The sequence below is a fragment of the Homalodisca vitripennis genome, chromosome 6 (genome assembly GCF_021130785.1).
Source record: "Homalodisca vitripennis isolate AUS2020 chromosome 6, UT_GWSS_2.1, whole genome shotgun sequence".
Lineage (NCBI taxonomy): Eukaryota > Metazoa > Arthropoda > Insecta > Hemiptera > Cicadellidae > Homalodisca > Homalodisca vitripennis.
Window position 1 is genome coordinate 60,694,394 of NC_060212.1, and position 25,819 is coordinate 60,720,212.

At 32.4% G+C, this 25,819-nt stretch overlaps 1 protein-coding gene across 3 annotated transcripts; it reads left to right on the forward strand.

The window, feature by feature from the left end:
* Positions 1 to 24,158, forward strand: LOC124364361 (non-homologous end-joining factor 1-like). Of its 3 annotated transcripts, none has more exons than XM_046819760.1 (7): positions 1 to 152; positions 3,776 to 3,949; positions 15,244 to 15,438; positions 17,314 to 17,452; positions 18,695 to 18,848; positions 21,383 to 21,482; positions 23,900 to 24,158. In XM_046819760.1, the coding sequence occupies exons 2-7, from the start codon at positions 3,806 to 3,808 to the stop codon at positions 24,050 to 24,052; spliced, it is 885 nt and encodes a 294-aa protein (XP_046675716.1). In that variant the 5' UTR covers positions 1 to 152; positions 3,776 to 3,805; the 3' UTR covers positions 24,053 to 24,158. The 3 variants fall into 3 exon arrangements, with proteins under 3 accessions (XP_046675716.1, XP_046675718.1, XP_046675719.1); XM_046819762.1 differs by lacking the exon at positions 1 to 152 and adding an exon at positions 2,552 to 2,757; XM_046819763.1 differs by lacking the exon at positions 1 to 152 and adding an exon at positions 2,552 to 2,701.
* The last annotated feature ends 1,661 nt before the right edge of the window (positions 24,159 to 25,819 follow it).

Genomic DNA, 25,819 nt, shown 5'->3' on the forward strand with positions numbered 1-25,819 from the left:
GCAGTGATGTAAATGTGACAGTTATGGCTGCCCTTTCGATACGTCACGGTGACGTCACCACTCATCGCCCGTCTGTATAATCTACAGACGGTAGCCGGCCATATAGCCACAGCGAAATTATTAATAGACATAACCCAACGCAACACAATTTAGTAAGTATGTAAATGTATTTAATCTGCTGTTTGATGGTATTGCATAAATTCTGATTTGTTCTAAACCTGAAAATTAAATTATGCTTTATCATTCTGTTATTGAGAAGATAACTTTTTGGGTTAATGATTTTATCATGCACTTTGTTGTCACAGAGAGTAAAATATCTTTGTAGGCTGGGGGAAGCTTTAATAACCAGCCTATACTCGGTATTCAATTGTTATTATCGAACGATTCGATATAGCCTATTCTGAAAACTTCGAATTGTATAATAATCGCATGTAACAGTAGTTATAATGCATTAAAAAACAAAAATAATACATTGCAATTTTAATAACATCAATTTAACAATAACATTAGAAAATAACCAAACCAAATATGGCATACATAGCAGAAAAACGTTACAATATTTACAGCTTGTCCGGATAGCAGTGAGCTTTTGTGAAATGGAAAGTATTCTCTCCATGGGTAATCAGGAGCCAAACCCACATGTGTATATAGAAATACCTTATATAATTTCCTCATATTGATCGCCGGTTTTTAAATTCTACAATTAGTTACTTGCTGTTTATTGCTTACTATTAAAAATTACTATAACCAAATTGAAATCAAATCCATTCGATAATATCAAAAATCAAATAACGAGTGTAGGCAGTTTATTAAAGTGTACCCATAGGCTGTTTTACTGTGAAATGTATTACATTAATTTCATATGAAGTTTCTAATTTTTAAAACAAAAAGCTGGTTTTGTTCAAATATTCAATTTGTATTTCTATCAATAGCCTCTAGGCCTACTAGTAGAATGACCGGTAATTCTAAGCAATATATGGGTCAACCTCGATTTTTCTCATATTACAATATAATGTTCCAATAGTCAATTAGAAAAGGAAATGACTAGAATTTCTTGCTGGAAAGCAGTTATAGGGAGCAGGCAACCGCCAGACGGTCATGTGTTTAAAATTGTTTTACATACATGACCTACATTATATTGTAATATGTAATAACAATTTATCAGTAATTTTTAATAAAAAAAAAGGATCATGCACGATGCCTGCCCGCTGCTTGCTCTTTTAGAAAAAAAATTAACTCGAGTAGTTCCAAATTTGAAGCCCAGATCACGTCAGTGCCCCTGATCACTAATAGGTAATTTCTAAGCAATATATGACCGTCTGGCGGTTGCCTGTTCCCTATAACTGCTTTCCGGCAAGAAATTCTACTCATTTCCTTTTCTAATTGACTATTGGAACATTATATTGTAATATGAGAAAAATCGAGGTTGACCCATATATTGCTTAGAATTACCGAATGACCAAGTCAACAAGACTAGGGAGTGGTTGCATAAAAATATATTTGAGCCAAATGAAGGAAAGACAAAATGCTGCAGAATAACAAGTGGCCACAGTGGCAACAGAATTTTATCTATCGATTACAAATATCTAAACTATTGAATATAAATAAACATTTGATCTATAGGTTCATAATTAATAATTGCCTGCTATTTTTATTTTACAGAATAACAATATTGTTTAAAATTAAGTTAATTCAACAAAGTAAAATCATTTCCGATGTGAGTAATGACATTGGCAAAGAACAGTGGCAATGTACACGCTCTATTTGTGTCAAAATGTATTTTGAAACAATGAACAATGTTTTCAATTAATTGGCTACAAGGTAATGAATGATCTTGTTCCTTTAAATTCAGTGTCTAGTTTAGAGTGAGGAGATGCAAACTAAAATTAAAGGTGGAATTCAAGTAGTGCTTAGTTGCAATGAAAGTTAAAACAAACACAACATCACAAAAAATGCACGGCTACAATATAATAAGCAGCCACCATCACAATTGGATGATGATTATCGATTTTAAATATCGATACTATTGAATACAAAATTTTCCCTATAGATATTCATAATTATCACTCCCAGCTTTATTTAGACAGGTGACGTCATTACCAGCTGTTCCTAGTGACATCATTATTAGCTGATACTATTGAAGTCATTGCCAAGCAGGTGTTATTTAGTTTATATTGAAGAAGACTAGTGACAACGACAAGATGGCTATGAATATGCAAGTATTGACTCAAAATGTTTTCATTAATACTGAACTGTGTTTTAAATACAGTAATTGCAAGAAAATCGGCTGTGTCCAATTTGTAATGACGGGATGAAAACCGTGATTAAAAGTGAGAATCAGATATTGTTTCTCTGCAAGGAAAGCCAGGACTAACATGATGTGGCTATAAACGCACTGGAGAAGACTTTTTTTAACATTCAAAGTTTGGTATTATTAGCATAATAAAAATAATGTACTATTTTAGTTGGAAACAACTTCTAACATTTTAGTAAATGAGTGTAGTTTAAATGGTATAAGTACAATGCAGAAATATGATTTCAGATTGGCTCTCTTATTGTAGAAAAGTATGTTTTGTTGGGTTGGATGACAAATTTGAAAAAGAAGAATTATTGAGTGGCGAAAGAGTGGTAGTTGAAATAATTGACAAAGCATTGCCAATGATTGGAGAAAGAAAATATAATCTTGGAAGACTGGTAGAAGGTACATGGGTAATAAGCATGATGGAAATAAACACTGACGTAGACATTTCTAAAATGGTAAGAAGAGGTGGTAGATTCCATTTAGAGAGTTGCCCAGAAAATAAACATGATGCCGAATCACTAATTCCATTAGTTATGAAACATGTTAAACCTGGAACAACAATCGTTACTGATTTATGGAAAGCTTATTTTGGACTAAAAACACAAAGTTATGATCATTTTACTGTTTACCACAGTACGAAATTCATAGATCCGTTGACTTCTGCAACACGCAAACAATTAAATAATCAAACTGTAGTGCCACTAAGAAGTCTTTAAAAACCAGTCTCAGAAGTGAGTGCAGCAATCATCTTGTAGAATTTATGAAAATACGTGAAATTATGATTATTGGAAGTGATCCATGCGAGCATTTCTCAATGCTATAAAACATGTGTATCCTGTTAAGTAATAGTTAGTACTATGTGATTCAAGAGTACTTTCAATACAGTTCAGTTATTTCATACTATTTCAAAAGCAAATTCATTTCTTTAATGTATACAAATATAGTTTCTTCATATTAAAATTTTTAAAGCCTAAAATTTCATTCAATTTGACATCATTGTTAAAATTTTATTCAAAGTAAAACCAACTATGACTTTCTAGTAAATTAATGTAATTTTTAAATCAGGATATGTGTAAATACCATTGCTGATTGGCTATTATTTTGCAGAGATGTTTGTTTTGGGTGTTCATTCAGATACAACTAAATTATTATTATTATTTTGTATAGTATTAAACACCTATAGTTCTTTTACACACATTTATTTTGCCAACTATAACACTAACATAAATACGTGTTAGATTATGTACATTCATTTACGACGAGAAATCTTAAGTAACTTGTTGATGCTACATATCCTGATTAATTAATCAGGATCAGAGAATAAAAATCCACTATGTAATAATGAGACTATTTTTTCTATTATGAATATGTTTGTAACAATTATCGTATTAGATTTTTCGATGTGTTGTATGTTTTTCGATGTGTTGTATGTTTATATGATATGAACTATTTCTCTGTTGTTTTTTTTTCCAGCAACAAGATATTGCTTAGAATCTTTGGAAAATGTGGAAGAAGATAAAGATTGATGGAAAAGAGTTTTTATTGAAACATATCACTGTGGGATCAGCACATAAAATATATGTTACGGATTTGGTACAGTTATGGTATGAGGATTTACAAGGAGAACAGTTGTTATGCAGATGCAAAGTAAGTATCTTCTTAGATGTTTAGTACATTTTCACTCTTCAGCATTGCACAGTTCTCTGCCAAGGCATATGGGTTTAAATGGGACCCTACATATATATAATTGGCATGCAATAGATGGCAAAATATAAAATAACATTGTGTATCTCGTGCCAATTTCATGCTCTGAGTGAGCAAATAACAGGTTAGAACCTACACTATCCTGCGTAGTGGCAAATATACGAATTTTAAACTTTGTTATTTAATATTATTCAGTTTTATTATAAAAGTTCTACTGTTAAATAACATTTGCTTTACCTCAAAGCTAATAAACTGCAGATTCTAATATTTAAATGCATGTTTTAGATTTTACTGAAACTGAATTATTATAATATAAATATTCTAAGCAACGTATTTTTATTCACTAAAACTTATGTGTTTTAAAGAGTGCTATGTTTCCAGATTTTTAAGATACAATGTATATATTATACTGTTAATTAATTACATATATATATATATATATATATATATATGTAATTATATACTTATATATTTATTTATTAAATTTGTATAAGTGACAATAGCCTGATTTAATTTTTAATTAACATTAAATCACAAATATTACTTACCCTGCCGAGACTCGAACCCGGGTCTCTCACTTGCCAGGCGATCATGTTACCACTACAACATAGAGCCCTCACTTTTTACGATTTAATTATTTTGTATTTGATCGTTTCTGTCACATATGCGTTTAAATAAGCAAAGTAACATATGATCGGATGGCCAAATACCTGTCAAACGACTTTTACATTTATTAAATTTTGATAAGTAGCAATAGTCTGATTTAATTTTCAATAAACATTGAATTACAAAAAGTACTTTCTCTGCCGGGTCTCGAACCCGGGTATTTCACTTGCCTGGTGAGCATGTTTAACAACTCACATATATATAAACTTAATGTCAATTTTAGTAATTTCAAAATAAAAAAATCTTTTGCAAAAAAATAATTTTTTTTTCCTCTATTTCTCCTCTATTAGCCTACAAATCATTATGTATTTTATACTCTGAGACATTGTATCCTTGTATAAATAAAGGTTTAATCTAAAGTAGAATTTTCTTAAAGGGAAGAATGTTATTTTTCTCCTCAATTTTCATATGGATATAAGAACCTAAACTTGCATAAGAAATTCTTTTTGCTCTTGCATTATATTTTCAGTGATTCCAAATTTGATACATATAATTGGCAAGAAAGGTTTTTTACTATATCAAATGTAAAAAAATCAGTCATGTCAAATAAATGTCAGCATTTTTACCAACTATTTATATTGGAATTGCTTTTGCAACAATGTGCAACACAATTTCTTTGTTGCATTCAAGCTTTAGTTGATGATTGTTTTTACAATGGATTCCTAACAAAAGATCTGCATTCAGTAATGGTTATAATTTATATTCGAAATTTAAAGTTTCTTATGACAAAATCTTTATTAAATACAAATCATAAACTGTCTGTATTAACAGATAATCATATTTTTAACTATTCTTTAGCATTAAGAGACTACAATCTATGTTTCTGAAGTGAAAACCTTTATGGACTTGAGACGAGTTCATATTTATAACACATTTTTAACTATAGCCCCAGGTTAAAAGCAGAGTCTCAAATGCATGGCCGGCAGCTGACTAGAGTTCCGTCTTAACGTTCAAAAAAGTTGTTTCTGAGTAGATTAATATAGTGAGGCATATCTGTGAATACATATACTTTCTTGCTGCGGTTAGAGGGATTAGACAATAGACAATAGACAATAGACAAAATTCTTTATTCATAATCTTCAAGATTAGAATGGTGTCATAAAGTTTACATGTAATAAAGTTTACGATGGTTGTGTAAGTGTAAATAAGTTATCAGTTTCTCCAGTTAAGAAATTCTTCAATTGAGTAGAAGGGACGTTCTTGGAGCCATATGGTTAGTTCCTTCTGAATTGCTGTTTGTCTGCAGTATGATTTTTAACTTCAGGCGGTAGTATGTTCAGGAATTTGGCGCCCGTATTAGTAGGTTTGCTTCTCAAATAGAGTCAATCTATGAGAGGGAAGTGAGTAATTGTTTGCTGCTCTTGTGTTGTGTGAATGTACATCTCCTCTTCTTGGGTATGTTTTGTTGACTGGTATGGGACAGTTACTTCTAATATGAATAGGGCAACTGTTGTTAGAATATTTAAGTTTTTAAAAGCTTCCCTGCATGAATCTATTGGTCCTAATCCTGACATTTATGTGGATTGCTTTCTTTTGCAGCACCATGATCCTGTTAGTGTTAGTTTTCGAGGAGCTGCCCCAGATGGCTTATACCATATCTCAGGTGGCTTTCAAAGAGAGCGTAGTATGCACATTTAATTATTTCTGACTACCAACTTGTTTTAATCTCCTTAGCACATACAATGATGTACTGAGTTTTCCACATAGCTGGTCTATTTGGTCATTCCAGGAGAGAGTTTCGTCTATGACTAGTCCAAGGTACTTTACATTTTGCATTCTTTCAGCCTCTGGTAGTTCCAAAACTTCTCCTTTGCTTCGTCCAAGTATTAGTTGCTGAGTTTTAGTGCTGTTCAGTACTAGATCATTGGGCTTGACAATATTCTACTATTGCCATAATTAATAGCTATATATGAGTCTATTTCCAGTCTGGTGGGCTTTTTGTTTTGTAACAGGAGTACTGTATCGTCAGCATACAATAGCATAGAGCAGTATTCTCTGAGGTAGTCAGGAAGTCACTAACAAAAATTATATACAGTATGGGGCCCAAAACTGAGCCTTGTGGAACTCCTCTACTGACTGGCAAGTGGTGTCGAGGGTAGTTTTTGTTGTCACTCCTTGTGTTGTGCTTCTTATTTCTACGTTTGCATTCTGTCCGTTAGGTAGACTCGTAAACCAGTCAGCAGTTTTCCCTATCACTCCCCGAGCCTGCAACTTTTTCACAAGTATGTCATGGCTTAAGCAGTCAAAAGCTTTTGTAAAATCCAAGAAAATAGCAGTTGTTGTATCTCCTTTGTCTATTGCTTTTATTAAATATTCGACAATGCTTGTCAGTCCAGTTGATGTAGATTTACCTCCATAAAGCCATGTTGTTCTTGGGGAAGAAGGTTGTTAGTATTGAGATGGTTCAATAGTCTTGATAACACAATCTTCTCGATAATTTTGGATATTGCAGGCAGTAGGGATATTGGCCGATAGTTACTGGCTTGTGTTGGATCCCCTTTTTTGAGTTTAGGGTACACTTTAGCTAACTTCAATTTTGTTGGGAAGATGCCCTGTGCGAATGACTTATTTATTATGTTGGTCCAGAGGTAATATTAGATGATCTTTACATGCTTTAATAAGTTTAGTGGAGATGTCGTCAAAACCAGCTGAGTTTTTTCTGTTTCATTGTCTGTATAGTTTTCCTAACTTCCTGTTCAGTTGTCGGTGAGAGAGTAAGCGTGTCTTGAATGTTGTGTATAGTGGAAGGTCGTTTAACTAGGTGACCGTCATATGTTAGCTTGTAGTAGGGTGTTATTAGCGACATTAGCAAAGAATTTATTGAAGTGGTCTGCTACCTTTAAGGGATCTGAAATTAAAGTTCCATAATTGCTAAGTTTTATCGTATCATTACCATTTTTACTTTTGTGTCTCTCCTTATTAATTATATTCCATATTGCCTTGCTTTTATTTTCTGCTTTATTAATGTGTTCAGATGTCTTAAGTTTCCTTTGGTTTTTGAGATGAATGTCGTATTCCCTTTTCTTTTCTGTTGCCTTAGCCTTGTTTTTATGTGAGCCAGTAAGCAGATATTTTTCCTGTGCAGCTAGGAACTGATTTCGCTTTTTCCATTGTCTCTTGGTTAAGTACAATTGGCTGTTGCGGTTTCCTCTTGCGAGTTCGAGTATGTGGGCATGCTACATCCATGTTATACGTCAGAGTTTCTTAAGAATGTGTTATAAGGGTCTTCTACCGTTTCCAATCTAAGAATGTCATTCCAAGTCTCCTGTTTGAGTAACCTATTAAGCAGTTCCAAGTTTCTGTCAGTGAAATGTCTACTATACATAATTTGGTCAAATGGATTGAGCTTGTTGTTGTTCAGTGTCACCAGTTGTCCTGTATGGTCGGATATGAAAGTGTTAATGACATTGACTGTTGGTTTGCAAGGAATTTGATTGGAGCAGACCATATCAATGGAAGTTGCAGTGTTCGGGGTGATACGTGTAGGTGGTAGTTGATGTCTTGTGATATTGTATGAATTAAGAGTCTCTTGGAGTTGGTTGTTGTTTCTATTTGTCTCAAGGCAGTCAATGTTGATGTCACCGATTATCAGTACTGGGCTATTCCATGTAGGTATAGTTTCTAGCGTGCTAGATAAGATGTCAATGGCTTTGTCCAAATTCGTGTTTGGTCTGTAGATTCCGACAATGTATGTGATTTGTTTTTTTTTTTATTGTCAGTTTTATTGCAGACAGCTCACATACAAGTTCCTGGCTATGTATGTTTCTTTCCAGTCCAGAAGCGTAGTTCTTAAGTTCATCTTTCACTAGTATCGCCACTCCCCCTTTTTGGTGGTGCTCTCGACAAAAACTCTCTATTAGTGTATAGCCTTCTAGGTTGGTATTTTCTAGATTTGACTTTGAGAGGCCGTGTTCTGTTATTATGAGGACATCTGGATAGGTATTGGTGAGGGAGGTCAGTCATCATATCTATTTTATTTGAGATTCGATCTGTATTTTGATGTAGTAATTGTTAGTGAAGTGTCTTTTTTTGTAGAAATTGTGGGTCTTTCCTTTTTTTTTTGGATGCTGCATCTGTTGGTTTTTGTTTATTTAGGATATTTTTGGGAGGAGTACATTGGTTTCTAGCAGGTTTAAATTTTGTTAACTCTATGTTGCGTATTGGGGTAGGAGCAGGGTATGGTCTTGTCTTGCATCATGATCCGGTTTGGTGTTGTTATGTATTTTTCTGTGTCATGTGGTGGTCTTCTAAAAAATGAGTTGAAGCACTGGTATCTGGAATTTTGTCTTGAGCAACGTCTGGTAGTTTGATTGTTTTTCTTGTCACTTCTTGTAGGTGTTCCATTAAAAATTCTTCAAGCGTTATACCTTTAAGTTGTGTTGCTGTAATTGGGGGCCTATTTTGTACACAAAAAGTACCAAACTCTTTGGCAATTTTTATTGGCTGGTGTTTTTTTTGATGGTTTTATTTTTGTGTCTCTTTATTTCTTGGAGTTCTTTATTTTTTGCTACCTGTAGCGAGATACTGAAGATATTTTGTTTCTTAGATCCTTGTTTTTTAAATTTTTTTATTCGTGCAATTTGGGTGATAGAGGTTGTTTAGCTGGAGATGTTTTGTAAGTTAGCTCTGCAGGTGTCATTGTGTTTTGTTAGTTTGCATTGCAAATCATTTATTGTTGACTCCATGTGGTCATGTCGACATTTTAGCTTGGTTTAGTTCGACCAGGATATGTGATGTATCGCTTGGTTTAGGGGTGTCAAGATTATTCGTCTGGGTTCCGGAGTCAATGGCAGTAGCTTCATCTTTATTGTAGATATATTTTTTTGTACTGTTTAATTTTTTAATGCTGTTTTCAAGCTGTTTGATTTTTCCTTCAAGGATACCGATAATTTTTTCTTTGCTTGCGTCTTGTTCTTCAAATGTTTTTTCTAATGCAACTTGTAATTGTTTCTCTTTCAGATTAATATTCTTAATTGTTCAGGCAGGACTTTGGATTTGGTTTTGACTGATATAGAAAACGTAGCTGTTAGTGAAGAGCCCCCTCTGGTCAAAATAGATTTATATCATCCTGTTTTGGGAATAGATTTTGAAATGGAAGAGAGCTCTAATACAAAACAAGGTCATATTTTTCACAACAGAAAAAGTCAATATAATTTCAAAAGAGCTAACTTTTTACAACTTTATTATTCATTTCAAAATATTAACTGGGAATCTGTTGTGAATAGCTCCAATGTGGAAAATAGTGTAGATTCATTTTATAATATTCTGTACTCGACAATCGATAAGAATGTTCCACTTTCACAACATAAGAAAAGTAAATTTCCTATCTGGTTTTTCTTACAATACAATTAAAAGTATAAGGACAAAAAGAAAAAAAAACGAAGATTGTATAAAAGATTGAGGTTGCAGTGATGTGTTGAATGAATATAAACAAATCAGAGCTGAATCAAAACAATTAATTAAAAATGATTTTTTGAATTACACTTCCACACTTAGAAGATAATATAGTAAATAATCCCTTATCTTTTTGGAGTTAATTTAAGGAAGTTAAGGTTGAATGATAGTTGTGTATCATCAATGACACTGGACGGGGCGGAGGTGGAGGGGAGTGAGGAGATAACGAAGGCATTTGCAGCGTATTTTCAAGTCCGTCTATGATTCTTCAAATCTGACCTTGGATTCAAACTGATAAGCGGTGCGCTCAGTTCACCTGACCCTTCTGATATCAGCTGTCTGACTGTTACCAACATATCTGAGAGTGAAATTTCTCACGCTATTAAAAAACTTAAATCAAAGCAATCTTTTGGTCCAGACGGCATTCCTTCCTTCATATTTAAGGGTTGTTCGGATTTTCTAATTAAACCTCTACACCATATTTTTAATTTGTCACTGTCTCACAATTTTTTCCCTCAACGCTGGAAACTGACAAAGGTCGTCCCAATCTTCAAAAAAGGTTCCAAAAATTATATAAAAAAATTATAGACCAGTAGCTCTTCTTTCAACACCAGCCAAAATATTTGAGTCAATTTTGTACAACAGAATTTTTAATCATGTAAAAACTCATATCACTCCCAATCAACATGGTTTTTTCCCAGGAAAATCAATTAATTCCAATCTTCTTAGTTTTACAAATTTTTGCATTTCTTCCTTAGACAAAGGAGGCCAGGTAGATGTTATTTACACAGATTTCTCGAAAGCCTTTGATAAGGTTAATCATTTAAATTGCTTAAATAAAAGTTGAATCACTTTGGGTTTTCAAACGACCAGGTACTAACAGTTCTTTTCATCTTATCTTCACAATAGAAGACAACAGGTAAAATATTCTGATTGTTTATCTGAAGAGTTTTTAGTCCAATCGGGTGTACCCCAGGGTTCAAATTTGGGTCCATTATTGTTTCTGTTATTTATTAACGATGTCCGTTAGTTATGTTCAAAATAGTCGGATTCTTCTTTTATGCCGACGATATGAAAATAATTTCATGAAATTAACTCTCTTGGTGACTGTATTAGGCTTCAGAGTGACCTGGATCGCCTGGTGGTTTGGAGTCAGAATAATTGCAATTTAATGTTAATAAGTGCGAAGTTAATGCGGTACAACCAGGCGTATATCCAGAGATCTATTGATTTTCGCTATCATATTGGATATAACTTCTTATCTCAAAAATCCCAAATTAAAGATCTTGGAGTTATCTTTGATGAAAAATTGTACTTTTCTCAACACATCATTGAATCATGCAAATCGGCTTATAGAACCCTGGGATTTGTATGTAGATCTGGCAGTTTCATTAGGCATATTGATACATTCAAACTTCTATACTACTCTCTGATTAGGTCTAAAACTGGAATTTGGATTTAGTGTTTGGTATCCTCATCAACATTACCTGTCTCATATGATTGAACATATTCAAATGAAGTTCTTGAGGTTCTTGTATTTCAAAAGGTCTGGAGTGTACACTTTTTTAATACCTTATTTCTCAACTACTATCGCTTTTTTGACATTCACAGCCTCCATAAACGCAGAACTTGGGTATGCTTGTCTTCTTACACAAGTTAATTAATGGTCGCATCTATAGATTGTGGTGAACTCCTGTCTCAACTTAACTTCCTTGTGCCTCGGCCCGCGTCCAAGAGTCCAAGCGTTATTCAGTCCTCAGTTTGCACGCACCAGTCTCGGGACTCACGCTCCTGTCAATGTCATGATGCGGCTGGGTAATACTCTACCTCAAAACATTGATTTGTGCTCTTCGACCTTGGCTTCTTTTGTCAGCAGAATTAGAGTGATTTTGCCTGATTTGTATGTTGAATAAGCTTTTGAATTGTATTTTGAATCATCATGGATAAGCTTCAAGTTATACTATTAATTTACAAGAATTTTTTGTTGTACAATAATATTGAAAATTTTTATAAACTAATTTAAATTTTTGCTTGGTTTGACTATGTCATAATTTATTTATAAATTCGTTCTTATATTTATGTTTACCATTTATTTAAAATGTCTTCCAATAATGTATGATTTATTTATTAATATTGCTTAAAAATAATTTATATGTACAAGCTTTAATAATATTTTAAAAATTATTTGTATTAAATGCTGCAATGTTATTGGATTTATATCTGTTTTGTAGCATCAATAAAGAATTATTGAATTATTATTAAATTATGGAAATAATGAATTCCTACACTGATTGAAGTCTTTCAAAGATTATTGTAGCTATCAAAATAGGAAAAAACGGCTTCAACTTTAATTCCACGTTGTACAAGTTTTACAGTATATCAGACAATATATATTCAGTCATAGTTAATTCGAATTCATAATAGCTGCTTCCAATGTGAAGCTAGTCGTGCAGCCATAACAATCTGGACCTAATGTTTGAAAAGGGCCTAATGTTTGGACTAGTTCAGTGTGAGAGGAAATCTTGCAATCTAAACTCATTTAATCAAAACTAAGAACACCTTTATTTTCAAGCTCAGACATCCATTGTACTAACTAGAAAATATTTTCAATACATTATTTTTTATTCTAGGATGGCACTAACACTTGAAACACCATTGTCTTTATTTGTTTAAGATAAAAGGGAGAATCATATTTTTTCTCTAAAAAATCATATGATCTTTGTTTGACTTGTAGACCTCAGTATTATTGCTTGCAATATGTCCTTAGAATTAAATTTGAAACTTTTTGTTTTTTTATTTAAATGCCTCGACTTGATTTTTTGCACAGCTCTATTGAGCATGTTCATAAAATAATCTGAGATTAATATAACAACTAATATTTTGTTTAGAATAATTTTTAACTTATTATGAAGTGGTGTTTTTTAAAACTTTGATCGTTAAACATCTGTTTTAATTTGTTACTTTTAAGTTTGAATTTTATTTCATGTAGTCGCTTTTAGACTGTCTGGATTTGACTCATCAAGATTTTTTTTTTTTATAATACTCATAGCAGCTGAAACGATTGGGCTCTAAGATCAGTATTGCTGATACAGGTTATGCAAACAAAAACAATTTAAGTATCAAGTAAACATTATAAGAGTAATTAACCCTTTGAGTGCCACAGCATATTTTCCAAGTCATGCGCTTAAATTGCCGGAGCATTTCCTTCTGTTTTGCAAGCGTGTGGGGAAAAAACTATTCAACCGATTTGAATAATGTTTTTTTTAGTTTGTGTGTCATAAAAACGACGTATGTTTTCCATATAATATTATAATTTTATTTTTATTTACACAAAAAAGAATATAGGTTATAACAAAAAACTAAAAAATGAAAAAAAAATAAATTTTAAGTTTGAACTAAAATTTTATATATACAATATTTTTTTTATTTTTTTTTTTTTAGCTATACCATTAGAAAGAACATTAAAAACTGAACAAAAATCATGCATAATATAGTTTTTTTACAGTAATATTTAACCAGATACTGCAATATATACAAAATACAACAAAAAAGCAATTTTTGTTCAAGTTTGTCAAAAGTTTAGAAACAATATTATAACTATCCTATTTCACTCAATGAAGTAAGACGACTGTAAAATACTAAATATAAAAAAAGTATATAAAAATATACACAGGCCTACAATATAACCTTACTTCACCTAAAATCAATAGTTTGATTGGAACTTGCGTTTTACTTCATCACCAATCCAACAATGAAATACACGTCACTAAACAAATAAACACGAAAAAAGAAGTTTATAAATGCATTGTAAGTTTTACTGAACACAATTGCAGAATAGTAATAACAACAGTTTTTCAGCATAAACACACGAAACTAGCACAATGTAAACACCCAACGAACCAAACTGTGTAGTTAATGGCAACAAGTAACAGCTGACCAACTATTGCGTCATCTGTTTTTTTTATGGCAAATAACTACAAGGAGGCGGTAAACAATAAAAATCAATCACAATTGATTGTTCAAAACTTGTAGATTGCAACAAAATAAGTTATTTGTCAAAACAAAAATGAATTATATGTGATATTAATTAAATACAAATCGTCTACTGGGTAGATGCCGGCAATTTATGCACATTTCACAGCATCTACTATGTAGACGCTGCGGCACTCAAAGGGTTAATGTTCCCAGTAAGACTTCAAACGAAGAGTAAAAACAAGGACGAGTAAGCACAAATCCCAATGTCAGTACAGTGAACACTGTGACATCACTGGTAGAGTGTGAGGAAGGCAAAGGGATTGAATGGCAGCGGCCAAGATCAAAGGCGTGGTGGAACCTCTCTAGTCTATAATTCTAGTATTCTTACTGTATCAAAGTATTCCAAGGTTATAGTATTCCAAGTGCCATAATAAAATGTAATTACAAGTGATTACTGTAGCTTTGGCAGATATTATAATAAATGATGTGAAATTTCCACAGGAACTAAACAAACTTCTTGAAGCCAGTGACGATGTGTTCCACAGTTACATAGTTGTCTAACAAGTGGTTACTGTAGCTTTGGCAGTTATTATTATAAATTATGTGAAATTTCCACAGGAACTAAACAAATTTCTTGAAGCCAGTGACGATGTGTTCCACAGTTACATAGTTGTCTAATAAGTGGTTACTGTAGCTTTGGCAGTTATTATTATAAATTATGTAAAATGTCCACAGGAGCTAAACAAACTACTTGAAGCCAGTGACGATGTGTTCCAAGGTTACATAGTTATCTATCAAGTGATTACTGTAGCTTTGGCAGATATTATTATAAATGATGTGAAATTTCCACAGGAGCTAAACAAACTACTTGAAGCCAGTACGATGTGTTCCACGGTTACATAGTTATCTATCAAGTGATTACTGTAGCTTTGGCAGTTATTATTATAAATGATGTGAAATTTCCACAGGAGCTAAACAAACTACTTGAAGCCAGTGACGATGTGTTCCACAGTTACATAGTTATCTATCAAGTGATTACTGTAGCTTTGGCAGTTATTATTATAAATGATGTGAAATTTCCACAGGAGCTAAACAAACTACTTGAAGCCAGTGAAGATGTGTTCCACAGTTACATAGTTATCTATCAAGTGATTACTGTAGCTTTTGCAGTTATTATTATAAATGATGTGAAATTTCCACAGGAACTAAACAAATTTCTTGAAGCCAGTGACGATGTGTTCCACGGTGACATACTCTCACTGTTAGAAAGTGAGGCTGATGATATTATCAGAAGTTTCACCACTGTAGATGACAGCAAAACTCTGATGTTACAGACAAATTTGGAAGGTCCCAAATTCAGAATAAAGTTTTTTCTGAAGCCAGGAAGTCATAGTGAAGTAAGTTATATTTTTAGATTTTTTTAACAATGTGCTTATTCGTTATTAACTTTTTCTGTAAATAAACCAAATCTGGCTTAACCGTATAATACATATCATGGAAGAAGTTTTTCTAAAAATTTATTCTAAAGTGTAAATGGTTTTTCTGAAATATTTGTTCTATAATCAACAAAGTTAGTTAAATTTAAAATTTCTATAGTGTGGTTTTTTTATGGGCCACCATTTTGATCTCGAAAACTGTAAATCTGAAAACAAACTTTAAATTGCGAACCTTTCCTGGCTTTTAGTGACGTTTAAAAAATAAGACATTCCAGACTTTTAAAACTTCTGTCATTTTCCAATATGGCAGTCAACTTTATTTTTTCTTACGGAACATTATTTCTGTGTTTTATTATTATTCTCAATAGATAAAGTAATTTTAAGACTTTTATTCTTGGAGATATTTATGTTTATAACAGAGATATAGGAGCTCAAAAAGTTGACACTTATTGAATTTAACATTGAGAAAACTCCTTGTATAAGCGCCCATTTTAATATTCTAAAATGCAAACCTAACATCATAAATTAGGTGATTTTATCTTGTTTTTAAGATAATTAATAACTGTTTGAAAAAATGTTCTGTTTATAAATTAATAAAATATCTTAAAAAGAAAGAAAAATGCTCAATTTAGAGTATTCAAATGGACGTTTATTTAAAATAGTAGTTTTAATCTCTAGAAGCAAAAGTGGTTGTTTTCTGTGTGCAATGAGAGGTGAAGGCTAGGTCGGAAATTTGATTGAGTGCCTAAAGACACTTTTACTCTGTGTGATGAACAACGATTTTTATCATAGAGGAATAAAAATTAAAATGTACACATTTGATTTAATTTTGATTACATAATAACCCAACATAATAATACTGTCTACTGAAACAATAAAAAAGTTTGAGATTAGCACACTGTAAGAACTGTGTAGCATATGGTTTTTCAGATCACTGGTAATGAAATACGATCACTTGATAGACCAAATTAAGTATCAAAAACTGCTATTATTCGTGGAGTATAATAAAAAGGCTTTTCTCTATTATTAACGGAAATAACAAAAAGTGCAGAGAAAAAGGTCTCAAAATTATCTTTCATTCCACATCTAATAGTCTGATTTGATTTTCTATAAAGATTGAATTACAAAAAGTACTTGCTCTGCCGGGACTCGAATCCAGGTCTCTCACTTGCCGGGTGAGCATGTTACCACTACACCACAGGGCCCTCACTTTTTACAATTAAATTATTTTGTATTTGACCGTTTCTGTCACATATGTGTTTAAATAACCAACTAACATGGTCGGAAGGCCAAATATTTGTCAAACAACTTTTAACATTCATTAAATTGGTATATGCAGCAATAACCCGTTTAATTTTTAATAAAGATTGAGTCGCAAAAAGTACTTGCTCCACCAGGCAAGTATTTAGCAATACCAGGGCAAGTAATTTTTGTAATTCAATCTTTACTGAAAATTATTTATACGTGATTTATGTAATTTTGTTTTTAAGTATCTAATGGTGTATAAATAATGAGAATGTAGTAAAATTCATCTGTACCTATTGTAGACAATTTTTTTGTTAAAAAAATACAATTTTTAAATATGAATGTACTATGGGTATTGACTTATTCTCATGTAAATTAGGTCAAAATAAATTAATGCCATTTTACAAGTTATCCTTACATAAACACATACAATAATGTACAATTGTAAAAGACCACTTTTTTACTTCTGGAGTCTCAAATAATGGCTTTCACTTTGTTTTGTTGGGAAGGGAATCTTAAGAAAATCACATTTGTCATTACAATCATTCAGCATAATTATATAAAGTCACTGATCACTGTCTGGTGTGGCAGTTTTACGAGGAGGTGACCCGACCTCTGCTAACTGTAGTTGCTGAGATGGAGAGACGGCATCACCTTCTGGTCGAGGCTATCAAGGGCAAGGACCTGGAAATACTGGAGTATAAGCTGGAAGGAGGACAGATATCACGCAGTTCGTAAGAGTTCCTATTGATGTTTACACTACCAGTGTAGAATTTAAACAAATATTTGCTCTATTAGAAAATATACTTCACAGAAAACACAGAAGTCTATCTGGAGCACAGTTTCACTGGAGAATTGTTTATTAGTCCTAATGCTAGGTTTGGATTGTCTTTGAAATTCTTATTTGACACTTTTAATGTCAATCAGTTTTTAAACAAAATCTAAAAAATTTATAAAAACTCAATAATTATTTTTAATGAATTGTAAAATGTTTGGCTAGTTATCATCCATTGACTTGCTATCCAGCATGTTTATTTTAGAAATATTTTGTATAATTGAGTTTGTTATGTAATAATATTAATCTACATTCCATTTATTTTTAATTTGCCTTAAAATTTTGCTTAATTTACACAATAGCAAAGTAATAATTTTATATAAATGATCAATTAAAAATCAACATAAATGAGTTATTTATTAGCTGAGTGCTAGCAAAGCCTGTCACTCGAGGGGCTGGAAAATTTTTGTCTGTCCGTACAAAATCTTATAAACAAACTGACTTATTATAGACTTGAAATTTTGCATGAAGCTTTATTTGTTTAAAAGCGACATTAAGTTTAACTGACTGATTGTTTTATAAGACCCTCGTTACATTCTATTTGGTCCTTCAATACTCTATAGTATTACTTTCTTAGTATGTAGACAAGTTAGAGTTTGATTATCGTGCATTTCCCTCCATGGGATTTGGCTGAGCATTAGCAAGGCCTATAAATCAGCGGGAAATCACAAGATTTAATTGAGATATAACTTGAAATTTTGTATATTTTGCTTAGCTGTCACTAAGGGTTCTGACAAAAAATCCTCTTATCTGCCTACCTGTCTATGTATCTCTTTTCTGTTTGATATCTTGATTATGAATTGAGCTGTAGACTTAAATTTTGCTCTGCAACTTCATTAAAGGCTGTTATGTGGAATTATATACTAAAGTTGTAAGCTAATTCAAATGTATCTACCAATAAATTACATTTACACAACCGATCATGATTTTTAAAACAGTAGTTTTTGTAAATACGAGTATATGTAACATAGTTTTTATTCAGTCAGTTCATCTTTTATATATTTAGAATGAGTTGAACTGCCTCTTGTGCTTTGATTTTTCTTATTCAGAGTAAAAATGTCTTATTTTATTATTTCATGCTATACACATGTGTTCATTTTAGAGTTTTAATCACTGAGTTTGTTTTTATTTTACCAGAAGCCGTTGAGACTACGCCATTTGACTTGAATGCATTTTCTACAAAGTGCGCAGAAGATGTTAGCACTACTAAGTCTGTTGTCGTTTCTCATCCTTCCCAAACGTTTACACCTTTCACGCAAGATTTGATTGAGAAAATTTCAGCTGCTCCAGTGTAAGTTTTTTTATCTAATGAACCAACTAAGTTACAAACTTCAATTTTTAGTGTATGTGACAATTTGTAGATTCGACTATGGCCTTATATCATTGCCCCAAACATGAGTGACGTATATGGTGAAACAATGTTAAGGAGAGTTAAAACAACATAACGATGCCTCATTGGAACTTTTTTCTTAAGCAAAATTTTTTGTCATGGATAATTTTACAGGTATAATTCTATTTATAAAAAGTTATAACATAATCATATTGTTTTAAGTCAAGGTTTGTAGAAAATTAAAATTTTCTATGCTACTTATGTTACTTTATGTTCGCAGTGACAATATAGCCATAAAATTAATTCTGGTATGAGGCCTTTTGAGAATAGCCTACTAAAGGCTAAAAGTGCTTCAAATGGCCTTAGATAAAACCATTTGTAAATTTTTATCCCAAGAAATTTTCTGGTCTAACCACACTCCTAAATAATTAACTTCCTTTGAATATTTCTATTTTAACTTTAATTGAATACTACACAACTAGCTCCTAAAAATACTTTAAAAGTTAAGCTTTCCTTTCATAAGTTAATCCACCACCCAGTAAGTATACTGGTGTGAACCTGCCAAATGAATTCCACAAAGGAGTTTCCCCTCACTACCCCACCACACTTCATAGCCAGTACCCCCACCACTTACCTAAGCGAGAGAAAAAATGGCGGACGGCTGTCATTGAAACCTAACCTATAAACTTACAAGCGAAATATGTTCGCTAAATGAAGCAATGTACGGGTTGGAACATTACATAACTAAATATAAATTTAAAAATGAATTACACTGTCAGCAACTGGAATAAAAATAAATCATAAATGTTACAACATCATAGCTGGCTATTTTCAGCGGCAGATTTGAAAATCATAACAAAGATTTACTGATTGAACTTTTCTTTTACCTCAAAAAAACAAAACGGCTCCAGCAAGACATATATATCACGTGAAAGTACGTAATAAACACTGCCAAATGACATAAAATACATCTGGTTTTATGGACTGAGATTTAGTTACCAATGAGTTCATATTCTTAGACATAGACGGTCCGAACATATAAGTTTTGCAAAAAAATACAAAATGGCTCCAGGACGATACATATACCACATAAAAGAACCCAATATATGCTACATTATGACATATAATACATCTGGTTTAATTTGGCTACCAATGAGTTCAAAATCTAAGACTTGCATGTAGACGGTCCAAAATTTATGTTTTTCTCAAATATAAAAAATGTTTTTAAGATGGCACATATACTACGTGAAGGTACACAATATACACTACATTATGACCAATAATAAGTCTGGTTTCATGCACTGACAAATTATTTATTTCTACGTCTACGTGCAAAACTTGAGAATTCAAACTCAATGGTAGCCTAATAAAAAATCTCTCAGCTCATAAAACTAGATTTATTATATGTCATAATGTATTGTATATTGTGTTCTTTCATGCAGTATATGTGTGATCCTGAAGCAGATTTTATATTTGAGAATAACATAAGGTTCGGACCGTCTACCTGCAAAACTTGAAGAATTCAAACTCATTAAAAGAACAGTGTAATTATAATCAATAAATTTATATTTAGTTATGTAATGTTCCATCCCTTAGACTATTTCATTTAGCGAACAGATTTCATTTGTAAGTTCATAGATTAAGTTTTCATTACTGTCATTCATCATTTTCTACTCTCACTTCGGTAATTGGTGAGAAATGGCTATGAAGTACGGTGGGGATAGTGAAGGAGAACTCCTTGTTGGAATTCATTGGCAGTTTCACACCGGTGTAAGTATTTGCAATCCATAAAATACCTACTGCGCTCTTCTTGTGTGTGTTGTGTTCTTGCCACTGTGTGTCTGTGTACAACCAGTATGCATCATTAAAAAACATATAATGTAAGTGCACACAAGTATTCTTCCCTTAAGTTTCGCCGAGGATAGTTTCTAGAGCAATTACACTTAGTTTGTGAATGTTCTAGGTGTTTTGGGGATTTCTGCCCAAAGGGCACATGCATCTGTCACTCAATAAAATGCTTGAGATGAACAAAATTTGTTTACTTATAGTTTTTCGAATATTTTACCCCCTTTAGTGCCAGTATTCAGTAATGACAGAAAACGTAAATCTCTTTGTAATGAGAGAAATTGGCATACTCTGGTACCACAAGTGTTTGACAGTACTCATACATTTTATAATGTGTAAGATGTAAAAATTATTACAAAGACTTAATTACAATGATCCATGATTTGTACAGATTCCTGTTTTTTTGTATTTTTTTTTTTGTATTATCATAGTGTTGATATTTGAAAGTTAGACTTGGTAAACATTCCCTACAAATTTTTAGTACAGTATTTAAAAAAAAGTAGATGCTCTTGACCTAGTAGATATGTTCTCCAAGTTTCATTCTTCTCATTTCATTAAAAAATGAGTAGATGGTAGATCTTTTGGTCATCCTGTATATTTGAATAGATTGATACATTTATTTTCAATGCTATACCATATTGTTGTTTCAGATTACCTTCAAAAACATTATCATTCAGAGAAGAAAAAGTAACTGTTAAGAAGACGTCAACAATAAAGTTAAAATCTCCCTCCAAGAATAAAAAACCCAAGGTATTACAATAACATAATAGCAATATGTATATTTATTTTTTATAATTACTGAAAATGTTATAAAAGAGTAATTTATGTGTCTATACCTTGACTGTTTTATATTTTTATTCAACTAAAATATTTACAACCATTTAAAACTCATTAACAGAAACATTTATACTTATAAATATTTAGGAAAATAAAAAACTGCAGCAGGGCATGCACATAATGATTGTTTAGTCTATACTTCCATTATGACTTAATTGCACCTTTCATTCCTTCAACTTTCACACATTAGTGATATTCCAAAAATGTTATAAAAATTTATCAACATATAATTAAAAAATAATTCCCACGAATTTAAGGTTAGCCAAATTACAGTAAGTTTTATCGCAGAAAAGTATATAATTCAGTTTTCAGCAAATACATTCATGTTTTTATACCTGTTGAAAATCCGCAAATTGGACATTGGTGCCAATTTATGGTTAATACGTAAAACAACAGTATAACCATTATATTACTTTAAAGTTTTTATAATAATTATTTTTCTGCTAAAGTTGTATAAAATTAAACTATTTTAAGTATGAAATTTGAATAACATTTTTCCTCAGGTAGTTAATTATTTGCTTTCACAACACACATATAGATTTACATAAGATTGTCTCTTATGAGTCATTCAATTTTCATAACTCGCCTCTTTCCTTATATCACACATACCTTGATACAGGGTCATCCAAAAGTCAATCCCCATCCCTGTCAATTCTAGACGGTTTAACCAGTTGAAAAGAAGTTTGAGGATCTTTGTAGATTGACTAGACTTACTTTTGTTCTTGACTAGCCGTATCAAAACTTGTTCTTGTGACCCATTAGGGGCAAGGAAATAAAAAGAAGCATTTTGGTGCAAACAAAAGTTGCTACCTATCACCAATCCATGATTGGTGTTACTAAAATTGTGGAAAATGAGGTTTTCAGGTGTGTACAAACGGATTTGCATGAATCTTGGTATGTGGTGGAGGTTTTTTTAGGCCAAGAAACACTTTCATGAAATTAGTTTTACAAATTACCCACTCATTAAATAAGGGGAAAAGGGGGTTACTCTTTGTCCCCCAGTCATTTGTCGGTGAGTTTGAATGAAAATCGGTATTCAAGAATACGGTTTTTAAGGTAGCGGTGTCAAAAGGGCAGGAAACGAGCTCCACCCATGCCTTCCATCCGCCCAACTTATAAGGCACATTTGGTTATATCTTTTGTAAGAAAAAACAAACTGAAAAATACCTGAAGAGCAACACTTTTAGTTCCAAGAAAAAAATAAAATGTCTCAACTCATTAAGTTCCAAGGCTACAACAGGTGGTCTGTGACCAATGCAGTACATGAAACCATTATGTTTTCTATAAAAATTTAGATTGAATCAATATACAAAAAGGAAATGGAGTAAATAAGAATAATTTTGCCATCGAGCTAACTAAAATTTTATGACTTATTTACTTAGTTACTGTCTAAAAGGGTGGATGATTAAGTAACGCTTCCGAGGTTATTACTCCTGTAAATATCAAGATAGCTTATCATACTTAGACTTGTTTGAAAGATACGAAGGTCTATTGTCTATAGTTAGAAGCATGCCACATCATTTAGATGTGACACTTTCGTCTAACGTTGTCTTACAAGATGAGTGAGACAAGTTTTGTTGCCATGGTTGAAATAAAGAACAGCAGCCGAGTTCTTGTAGATGATTATCCACCCATTACAATTCATCAGTGAATAATAAAACGTTTATATTTTTTCGATGATGAAACCTTTGGTATTAGTCATATTAGAAAGTGGATTTTAAGAGCTAAAAGTTGTTAATGTGAAAACGTAAATGTGGGAGGTGCTTTTTCGTTCTGGCCGCCCAATGAATGTGACAAAAGATGAAATCCAGTCTTGTCTTAATATGCATATTCGGGAAAACAGACAAATAAAACAACATGAAATCTTTTCTTGATATTTCTAAAGAATGAGTTGGTCATATGATTCACAACTTAGGGTACCATAAAATGTGCACTTGTTGGGTGCGAAGAATGCTTATTCCTGAAATAAAAGTCCAGCGTACAAATCTTCCTTGGTATGAAGTTGAATGAAATGATCTCCTGCTTAACGTCACAACTGGAGATGAAACCTGGATTCATTAATCATTATCAAATCAGTTAAAAAATTACAGACACAGGGTATAGTTAAATAATTAGTATTTCCAGTTCTTTTCAAAATATTTGAAAATCAAATATGGCAAATTGACAAAGGATATTTTCTAGCCTAGTCGTTTAGTCATCATAGCTGCTCCAGCTTACATTGAATTATTTATACATTCTATTGGTGCAAATAATTATTATGACTGGTTTCTTTATAAAAAAATCCTAGAACAGTTGTAATAATAATTTTGTTTATTTATCTTTTCCCTCAGATGTACGATGATGATGATGAAGATGAAGACTGTGGTATGAACAATGAAACAAAACAGGAGCAAAATCAGACAGAAGTAAAGCAAGAAGATCAGACCAAACAAAGAAAATCAAAAGAAAACCGAAGAGTAAAAAAAGTGTTAACAAATTTGTGATTTTTTTAAACTTTCTCAATTCTACTGAATTTGGTTTACATACTGTAATAATTAGTGATATAATAATTGCAATAAAGTTTTTTACTATTTATAAATTGTTCCAAAAGTGTCATCTTTTTCTTCTTTCTTTTTCCTCTTTCAAAAATAATGAAAAATTGAATATCCTCAGTAAATTTGTGATAAATTACTGTACAATTAATTTTTAATGAGTTGCAGCATTATCCACTTGTTTTGAAAGTAGGGAAAGGGAAACCAAACTGTAAAGATTGACTCAGAAATTATATATAAAATACTAACAGTTCTAAGAAAACCAACTTTTGCTCACCTTAGCTTAAATGAAAGCCATATTGTTTCTCGAACAATAATTATTGCAGTAGAGGTGACATATCACATTTTTTGTAACATTACTTACTGTATAACGTCTCAAATGGAGGATTTTAGTGTAACAAAATTAAACCAACGGTACCAAGAAAAACCGATTCTGACATATTATTGACAGATGTAGGCATGAACAGGAAATCAACTGTCAAGTACCTGATATTCTAGTTTTCTTTGCTACTGATTGGGCTTACTATCTAACTGACATGTATAGATCACAGAAAGCATAAAACACAGAGGTCTTACTGAAAACAGTTCTCTGCACCACTGAAAACAGTTCTCTGCACCTTGTTATGGATAGACCTAGGGATTATCATTTACTGCATATAGCGCGACACTAGTAAATCCTGTTTGCTGGTAATTTTACTAAGAGCAAGATGTCTAGGTTTGGAATGTCTGTGGTTTCAATACTACTCTATAAATAATTAGGTTTTTCGTTTTGTAAGCATTAACTGTGTTACAGGACGACTCGGATTATAAAACTTATGAACTAAATTAAAAAGCTTAATAAATTAATAATACGAGGCACGTCCAGAAAGTAAGTGTACTCGTACTCTCACTGCTGAAGGGAATACTTTTTTGACATCACTGCCGCTTAGCCTGAATCCTCCCCTTCAAAACGAGACCAATCTGAGGTTGGAGTGTTGAAAACTCTTGACGCAGTAGCATCTCTCCGAAAAATTTCGATCGTATCTCCCGCCAAGTGCGAAATTCACGCCGTCATTCCTACCTCGTTGTGAAGGGAAAAGCTCCGGTTGAAATTTATAATGAGTTGAAAACTGTTAACGGTAATGGAGCTATGAATCGTACGAGCGTGTACAAGTGGTGGCTGTATTTCCGTGCATGACGATCAGAGGAGCGGAAGACCTTCAATTGCGACTGACGAACTTGTGGACGAGAATACGGTCCGTGACGATCGCAGATTGATGTTAGATGAACTTTCTGCGATGTTTCCGCAAATCTCCAGATCCCTGATACACGAAACAATCACAGAAACACTCGGATATCGGAAATTGTCTGCGAGGTGGGTCCCAAAACAGCTGACAGAACAGCACAAGTTGAATCGAGTGCAGAGCTCCGTGTTGCCAAAATGTCGAAAAAGTATTCCCTACAGCTGTGAAAGTACCAGTACACTTACTTTCTGGACGTGCCTCGTATTAGAGCACTAAGAACTCTTAAAACATTATAAAGCACATCAAATTATATAAAAATGGTCTTTTTAGCTTAGTTGAAGAAGTAGGAGTATTTTGCGACTACTGATATATTAATAATTTATTTCTTGTGATATTTACATGTAATCAATATCTCACAAACCGTTTGATTTGTCATAACCAGAGTTAATCCTAAAAACAGAGAAACAAAATACATGGTTTATTACAGAAAGTTTAG

Excerpts from the sequence above, each read along its gene's own strand:
- LOC124364361 (XM_046819760.1), top strand. The coding sequence starts at position 3,806 with ATGTGGAAGAAGATAAAGATTGATGGAAAAGAGTTTTTATTGAAACAT. Across the intron at positions 18,849-21,382 it reads AAAATTTCAGCTGCTCCAGT|ATTACCTTCAAAAACATTAT; the intron begins GTAAGTTTTTTT and ends TTGTTGTTTCAG. Across the intron at positions 21,483-23,899 it reads CCAAGAATAAAAAACCCAAG|ATGTACGATGATGATGATGA; the intron begins GTATTACAATAA and ends CTTTTCCCTCAG.